Source organism: Zingiber officinale, chromosome 1B (assembly GCF_018446385.1).
Source record: "Zingiber officinale cultivar Zhangliang chromosome 1B, Zo_v1.1, whole genome shotgun sequence".
Taxonomy (NCBI): Eukaryota; Viridiplantae; Streptophyta; class Magnoliopsida; order Zingiberales; family Zingiberaceae; genus Zingiber; species Zingiber officinale.
The window spans coordinates 27,861,208-27,870,076 of record NC_055986.1 but is presented as its reverse complement, the minus strand read 5'-3'; the positions used below and the strand labels follow the sequence as shown (position 1 = coordinate 27,870,076).

The following is an 8,869-nucleotide window of genomic DNA, read 5'->3' as shown; positions in this document are numbered from 1 at the left end:
TTAGGAAGAAAAAAAAAAGGCATGAACAATTCCTTAAGCTTGCTGTTCGAATTTGGGTTTGTGTCATGCATTGGGTGTGAATTTCCTTGCTAATTTTCTAAGCATGAACAGATCTTAAGCTTAGGTTTTGATTTCCATTTCATAAATTCTTCGTGTGCAAGTATTTTCAAGACACCACCTGTTTGATAATGCTTTCTCATTTGCTGAACAGAGGAAAGATAACAAACAACTACCAAACTAATAAGCTTGTTGTCAATGTCTTAGCTTAGAGTCTTCATATGTATGGCTGTTGCAATATCCATAAGATGGTTTCAGACAAGGAATTTAATAAATCTATATGTAGAAGCAGATGAGTGAAACTATCCCTACTATGCTTCTTTGCATTGCAGGTTTTTATTGAATAAAATGTGTCGAGAATTCTCATTCAACTCAAATTTCTGAATATATTCAAAGAGTTTAAAGGTGATTTTTCATTGGGTCTTTGCCTCTTGTGTTGACGGAAAAATGCAGAACAGATCCAAAGGAATGAGAATGGGTGTGGTTAGGTGGTTAGGTAGATGATTCCATTGTTCCATTATGATGCTTAGAGGTTTTAATTTGTTCCCTTATGATACCTGGATATTTTCATTAATTGCTTATGATATATTGATAGTAAATACATTGGTTGAAGTTTAGGGTTGGGTCCTTTATGAAGACAGTATAGGACTATGCATGTTTACTTGTAATCTTCGATATCCTTACTAGTGCCCTTTTGTTCCTTATTGTTTCCTTGCCGTGGGACAGAACAGGGGAAAAGATTTTGGTTTCGGGTTGTTTCTTTTAAGCACTAAAATTGTCACAGACTAAGGTTTGTAGCGATTATGACATATTCTCCAGCAACCCAAATTGAGATGCTTTAGATTTAGATTAAGATTTGGATAGTAGCAAATCTGAACTTCCGAAGTTGATGAAACTATAATTGTCATTTCAGATTACTTGTATTAACAATTGATCCAAAGTTTGTTAATTGTAAGATTTTCTTTAAGCACTATTAGATGATATCTGTTGTCTTTGAGTTTAAGATAGCACTACTCACCTGCATATTGTGACATGCCGTATTGTGTTGCAAGTTGTTGATTATGAGGAATAAACGACAACTAAGAAAGAGATGAATTGTTTAGTTAGGCATATGGTTTGGATTTCTTCAGGCTTTGTAGTAGAAATTCGGAATCTTTTTGAAGTAGATCTTCTTGTTTGGGATCTTAATGGGCATGATCAGTTCATATGGAGTTTTACAGGTTCCTTTAGACAGAACTGAAGAAAATGGAGGAGTGCATGTGATGAGTAGTTGTGGTCCATTGTTTCCTTAGGATAATTTCAATGTTGATGCATAGTTGAAGTTCTAAAAAGGATACATTGCTTACTTATGATAAATTGACAGTTTAGATGAGATGTGTGATATGGTTAAATTTACAGTTATGGGCAGCCTTAGTTTGTATTTAGTTAGATCTTTCAGCAGTTTATTTACACTTGCAGATTTTGGTTTATTTTGCAATTAACCGGACATGAACAGTCTAGTCTTAGGAGAATTCGGCCGAAAGTTGTTTAGCTTGAATGTAGCATCTAGATTTTTATTAAGAAGAGCAGTGCAGATTTTTATTAGGAAGAACAGTGCAGATTTCTATTAAGCAGAGTAAATTTTAATAAGCATTTCAAGTGCAGATTTTAGTTAACATTCAAGTGCAGTTTCGTTAAGCTTATAAAGCAATTTTGTTAGCACAGTATGCAGATTTCTGTTAGCTAAATATGCAGAATTTTGATTAGCGTAGTATACAGTTTTATTCAGTATTTCCATGCAATTCCGTTAAGCATTTCAGTGCAATGTTAATAAGCAATTTAGTGTAGTTTTATATGAGATATCCTTTTAATAGAGGTATTAACAAGTATAAGAAAGATAAAGTATAAGAAAGAAAAAGGCCAAGGCCTTAAGTAGATCTCAAGTCAAGATTTTAGGGATTTTGGCACATAAGGTGCTTGTTAAAATGTCAAGACATTTAAAGAAGAAGTAAATAAGTATTTTATTTTTAAGAGGCTAGTACCCGACTTTCGAGGTTGTCGTTAAATAAATCTAGATGACCAATTCCGAGGTCTTGGCCCTGGTAAGACCGAGGTCTTTACCCTCGTAGGACTGGTGGTTCGCTACCCCAGTTTCTATTAGGGAGCGCGCTTTGGTACTAAGCCTGGGCCCAAGAGAAGTTGATTACTATTTTGAAGTATTAAAAGTATAAGCTTTTGAACAAGTAAAATAAGTTTCACATAAGTATAAAAGTATTAAAGTATAAATTTTAAATAAGTGGAATAAAAGAATAAGTTCAGAACAAATGAAATAAGTTTCATTTTATTTTAAATCAGCAAGTTTAGTTTTCTTTTATGCTAGCGTGTTATTTAGATTAGCTTACTGTTCTTTGCTATTAGAAGAGCATGTGTAGCTTTACATGTTTAGCATTTCAGCCTGTTTGATTCCTTTACTATTGGATGAATATGAGTAGTCTTCAGTAAACATTCAGTTAGTTCATGTTATAGATTTATGTACATGCATATCGAGATTTTTGTGAGTTAGATAGCGCTTACTAAACATTTTGCTTATAGATTGCATTTCCTCGTACTGCAGATACAGAAAAGGAAAAGTTTTAGCAAAGGAAGGCGACGAGGAGGTGTTCAATGATGTGTAATGCCAGGACTATGGGAGAGGCTTGGGATGTTATTGAGTTTTCTGCATTTTAGTGATTAAGAAACTTTTGAAGTTGTACTTTAAGATTCATGTTATTTGAGATTATTATTGTTCTAGATTGCATGCTAAGATGTACTTAGGGGGCGTTTGGTTCTTTCCTAGGAATAGGAATCGGAATGGGAATCATTGTATTGTGGAATGGGAATGAGTATGAGCATGATATCACTTTTAAAAGCAATGTTTGGTTAGTTGCATATTTTCTATCGGAAAAAATCAAAATTTCCTTTTTTACCCTTAAAGAAAAATTAGATATGAGAGAAAAATATGATGAAAGAAAATGATGAGAGAGAAAATATGATGAGAGAGAAAGTGTGATGAGAAAGAATGAAGAGAGAGAAAGTGTGATGAGAGAAAATGAGAAACGAGAGTGTGATAGGAGAGAGCATGATGAAAGAAAATGAGAGAGAAAATACGATGTGAGAGAAAGTATGATGAGAGAGGATGAAGAGAGAGAAAATATAATGAGAAAAAAATAGAAGAGAGTGTGTGATGAGAGAGATTGAGGAGAGAGAAAGTATAGTGAGAGAGAAAGTATGATGAGAGAGATTGAGGAGAGTGAAAGTATGGTGAGAGAGAAAGTGTGATGAGAAAAAAAAACAGTGAGTGTGATGGGAGAGATTGAGGAGAGAGAAAGTATGATGAAAGAGAAAATGTATTGAGGAAAAAAAGGAGAGAGTGTGACAAGAGAGATTGAGGAGAGAGAAAGTGTGATGAGAGCGAAAGTGTGATGGGAGAGATTGAGAAGAGAGAGTATGATGAGAGAGAAAGAGGAAGGAGAGTGTGATAGGAGAGATTAAGGAGAGGGAAAGTGTGTGATAAAATGATGAGAGAGAAAATATGATGAGAAAGAATAAGGAGAGAGAAGTGATATGAAAGAAAAAATAAATAAATATATTTTGATATTTGATATTAAGAGAGAAAATTTTAGTTTTAGGTTAAGAGTATTTTTGGAATAAGGAAATATTTTGATTGATGAAAATAGGGTAATGACTCATTGAAGGGGAGGTACATGGGAATAAGTCATTACCCAATTTCAAGGATTCATTCCCTTATTTGTATTCTTATTCCTATAATCCAAACATTAACAATGACAATCAATGATTTCCATTCTCATTCCCCACTCTTATTCCCCTAAACCAAACGCCCCCTTAGTTTAGTATGTATGTACGTTTGGGTTATTTGTGATGTGAGTAGTGTTTGATACTTATTTAACTGCGTGAGAGTTTGTTATATGTTTCAGTCACCTGTGGCTGATGTATACTATGTTTGTATTTCAGTTTATGGTCATCGGTACAGGGGAGACTTTGCCGAAATTTTTTGGTAAGAACTTCTCGTGGTTTCGATCATACCGGTTAAGTAGAGTCAGTAGGTAAGTAACGGTCACTCTTAGAGAGTAGTAGTAATAAGAAGGGTGGTCGTTACAGAACCGCCGGTTCCAACGGCTATGAACCGCCGATTAACCGACGGTTCAAGCCGTTTAAAGAAAAAAAAAAGTATGGTTGAACCGTCGGTTCAACCCGCTGGTTAACCGACGATTCGCCAGTTTTACAACCAATAAATCGTAACCGGCCCGGCAAATTACCGGGCTAGTTCTGGTTCGACCCGATGAATCAAGTCAACGGACAATCGACCCGTTGACCTGGTTACGGGCCCGGGCCGGATCCAGGCCAGACCCGGCCCGAAGTCGGGTCTATCCACGAGTAACACGTACGTTGAAGCGGACGAAGAGAGTCAACTTTCCTCGTCGCTTCTGGCAAAGGAAATTACACGAACTTCGACCAAAAAACAAAAATTCCTCTACTTTTATAAGAAAACAAATTATGACTGGAGCACTGGTTTAGTCCTGCCCAGAAGCAACGTATTCACTAAGAGAGCTGTCTCCTTCTCCCCTCTCTCCCTGCCAAAGGACGCATATAGCCTCTTTTTCTATTTTTTTTATTTCATTTAATTTTTATTTAGTTTTAATTTTTTAATTAATTTTGTTTAAAAATAACACTCAGTATATTTTAAATTTTATTTTTTAATTAATTTAATTTATTATTTTTTATCAATACTTATTTTTTCAGTTTTATATAAATTTTATTTAGTTTTTATTTTTTTAATTAATTTAATTTATTATTTTTTTCATAATACTGCTATTTTTTTCAATTGATTTTTTTTAATTTTATTTTTTATTATTTTTTTTGGTTAATCAATTGTTTAATCATTTTTTATCGGTTTTATTTTTTTAATATTTTTTTTATATGTTTATAATTTGTGTTTATTTTTAGTTTATATTTAAAACTAACAAAAATGCTAACAATGAATAGTGAAATACATTAGGAACAAACATAATTTTTTCAAATGAAGAGTACATGTAATAATACAAAAAAAATATGAAAATATATAAAAATAGAAATCTTAATCAAAATTACCTCCAAATTCTGCCCCCGACGCGTTTGATGGTGGTACACCTATTACTTCGTACCACAAATAACCACATGTCCTGTAACAAGTGGCCCATCCTTTAACTTCATACGATGAATGTTGTCACCACCAAGTTGGAATAAGTGGTACAGGATAATGAGGATGTAAGAAAACTTGTACGAAGTGATTGTCAACATGAGCAATAGCTATTTCTCGACGCTCTTGGTTTGAAACTGGAGGAATTCTTAATGGCAAGTGAGTAAAACAACTCCCAATATTCTCACAAAATGTATGAAGTACAAGATTATACCTTGATGCGATGACAATTCCCAAAAGCATAGCGTCCATCCAATATATTTCTGGTGCCTACGGCTCGAAATAATTCAATGAGAATAATAGATTGGTTACCAAATTTGGATCTGGATAAAGTTAATCATATAGATCATTATTTTATTGAATCTCTTCTATAAGCTCAAATCGTACTTGAATCTAATCTTCTTCAAAAATAATAAATAAAATTGATTAAAGAAATAAAACTAAATAAATAATAAAAAATAATAAATAAAATTAATTAAAAATAAAACTTAAATAAAATTTAAAAAAGATAAGTATTAATGAAAAATAATAAACAAAATTAATTAAAAAATAAAACTAAATAAATTAAAAATATATATAAGTATTAATGAAAAATAATAAATAAAATTGATTAAAAAATTAAAATTAAATAAAAATTTAACAATATATAAGTATGAATGAAAAAATTAATAAATAAAATTAAATTTAAAAATAAAACTAAAAAAATCAAAAAAAAAAAAAAATAGAGGGACAGAACGGACATATTAATTATTTATTTTAGAAGGGAGAAAGAAGAAGGAAGGGAGGTAGTGCGACTGTCAGAACAGCCAGAGCGAGGGCCCAGTCTCGACCCAGTTCTGCGATCGAATCGGACTGCTCTGATCACATTATTGTTTAGGCTAGGAGCTCAAATTTATGTCATCTTGATCCAGTTGTACGAGGGATGCATTCACACCCCCACACGTCCTTCCGTCCGGCCCCATTTCATATTTTTTTATTTACTTCTGTTTCTATCCTTATTCACTTTCCTTTATTCATTTTTTTTTTAAAAGTTTTGTCTCTTATTGGTTTTCCTTTTTTTTAAGTTTTGTTTATTTTTTTATTGGTTTTGTTTTTTAATCAGTTTTTTAAATTTTTATCAATTTTATTTTTTTTAATAATTTTTTATTATATATTTGTAATCTTTTTTACTTTAGTTATAGATTTTAAGAGTAATTATTTATAAAAATTTTAAAAAGCTAAGAAAAATATTAACAATTAATAGTGAATACATCCATAACTTACGAACAAATATTTTTTTCCAAATAAAGAGTACATGTAATAATAAAAAAAATAATACATGTAATAATAAAAAATATAAAAATAGAAATTTTAATCAATATTGTTTTCAAATTCTGCTCCCAACGTGTTTGGTGGTGATGTAATTATTACTTCGTACCACAAATGAACATGTATCCTATAACGAGTGACCCATTCTTTAACTTTGTTCGATGAATGTTACCACCACCACGTTGGAATGGATGGTAATAAGGGTGTAAGAAAACTTGCAAGAAGTGATTATCAACATGGACAATAGCTATTTTTCGACGTTCTTGGTTTGAAACTGGAGGAGTTCTTTAATAGCAAATGAGCAGTGGCGAATTTAGGGGGGAGCAGGGGTGTACTTGAGCACTACCTTACTCCCGAAAAATTCCACTAATATACTGCAGTCCGAGGAGTAGTAAGAAGAAAGACAAACTCCAACTCTCTTCTCTGAGGACTTTTTTTTTTTTTTTTCTAGGTCTGCCACTGTCTCACCGACAATGAGAGCTTTGTTTTTCATGTTAGAAATTTTAAGTAAAAACATTTTATTTTCTTCCATCTGCACACAAATAATAGACTACTAAAAATCTTTGTCAGTAATAAGACATCAACTGTCCAATACTTAACAAACTGTGCCAAATTAGGGGAAAAGAAAAGACATTGTAACGTAATTCTATAGATTATTATTGCGAACTCAGACACTTTAAACTTTAGTGCTCTGATATCACTATTAAAAAAAAAAGGATAATAGGAGATCCAGAATAGGCAAGGGAATCACAATATTTTTCACTAAGCAAGTAGCTTATTTATAGGATAATTACATAACTTAAACAAACCACTAATTCTTCAATTATACTTCATTAACTCCGCGTTTACTAACACAACACTAACTTCAACACTATCTCAACTACATATCTATTAATTTAAATAGGACAACTTTCTACTAACACTAATCATCACCATCGTAACTTTCTTTGACCACTAATGGCCAATTTTGAATGATTCTTCGATAACTGATTCACTAGTTGGATAATCGAACCAGCCGAAGAAATCTGCCTCCCAATCCAGCTCTTGGAACATCGAATCCACGTCCCAAAAAGGCAAAGGCAAATACGAATCCGAATTACCGCCGGCCGCCTGCGAGTGGAGGGTCGGAGAGGGTCTGCTAATGCCGCAGTTGTTGTGGTTCGGCGTCGGCGGCGGCGCCGCCAAGTCGAATGAGGCATCCGATTTCCGGCCATGGACGTGCTCTGTTTTCACTTTGAGCTCGTTTCGGAAGCTCGAGAGCAAGACTCGGCTCCGCCGCTGCCCCGACATCAACGGTTCTGCACTTCTGCTGCCGCTTGAAGGCAGGTGTGCTCGCCGTGGTAGGTGACGTGGAAGAGCAACCGGTCGCCGTCCGATTGCTGCACTTGCTTGGTCGCCGGGCAGCCCAGAGTCATGCTATGCTTGCATCTGTAGTAGCCTCTGCAAAGAGAAGAGACTTTCAATACAATTTTCTTTACTCCACAATTTACTGTAAATTTCTAATCTCGAGAGATCGAATGAAGTTAACCGGCCTCGGGTGCTAGGCTCCGAGGATGTCCTTTTGCCCGTACTTCCTCCAGCTATAGCCATCGTCGACGGGGAAATCGACTCCGGCGGCGGCACCGGAATTCACTCGCACTTCTTGGATCCACGTAGCCATTATCTTCCTGTAAATTATAACAAGTTAGATCCCCGGGATAGCAACTGACATTATCGCTATGTATGGATTAGCTCGGACCTCCTCTTGGGCATCCTGCTGGCTGAAGGAAGGGACTCTCCGGCGACCACCGGGTGTCCCGACTGGACCAAGGAAATCGACTTGTCTATCGCTTCGAGCATCTCTTGCAGCAGCAAATGGCAGGGTCCATTGCCAAAGTGAAGATTGAGCTCGGCTTCCACCTGCCTCGCCAGTTTCTGAACTCGAACGAGCTCGGCCAGTAGCAGGCCTCGCAGTTGCTTCCCTGAGCCGGTTTTCTCCATTTTTCTCTGCGAAGTTGCAAGTTTTGACAGCGTAGAGCTAGCGATCGACGTTCTGATTAATGCGGAGTGGATGGAGGGGAATGATCAAAGGTGGGGAGATTTATAGGAAGACCAGGGACTGCGAAAAACTCGACTGGGAAGAGGCATGTTCTTTGAGTTACTGCTGTCGTCATCAAAAGGTTATCGTCCTATGTCATCCGAAGGCATAGTTGTAGCATTGTACCAAAAATAATTTCGCCGCCCGTCCGAGTTGGCAAAAGTGTACTAGACAAGTTTAATAGTCTAGCACGGATAAGATCGATGATTATT

General features: G+C 35.1%; 1 protein-coding gene across 1 annotated transcript; it reads right to left on the bottom strand.

Moving 5' to 3' along the window:
* Positions 1–7,867: 7,867 nt before the first annotated feature.
* Positions 7,868–8,642, bottom strand: LOC122049531 (transcription factor WRKY19-like). The gene is made up of 2 exons (XM_042610933.1): positions 8,319–8,642; positions 7,868–8,247 (listed from the first exon to the last, which is right to left on the bottom strand). The coding sequence occupies exons 1-2, from the start codon at positions 8,558–8,560 to the stop codon at positions 8,121–8,123; spliced, it is 369 nt and encodes a 122-aa protein (XP_042466867.1). The 5' UTR covers positions 8,561–8,642; the 3' UTR covers positions 7,868–8,120.
* Between the last annotated feature and the right edge of the window lie 227 nt (positions 8,643–8,869).

What these genes read in the sequence shown, in the direction of transcription:
- LOC122049531 (XM_042610933.1), bottom strand. Translation starts at nt 8,560, where the DNA reads ATGGAGAAAACCGGCTCAGGGAAGCAACTGCGAGGCCTGCTACTGGCC. An exon ending in AGCAGGATGCCCAAGAGGAG is followed by an intron (nt 8,248 to 8,318) that starts GTCCGAGCTAAT and finishes TATAATTTACAG; the next exon opens with GAAGATAATGGCTACGTGGA.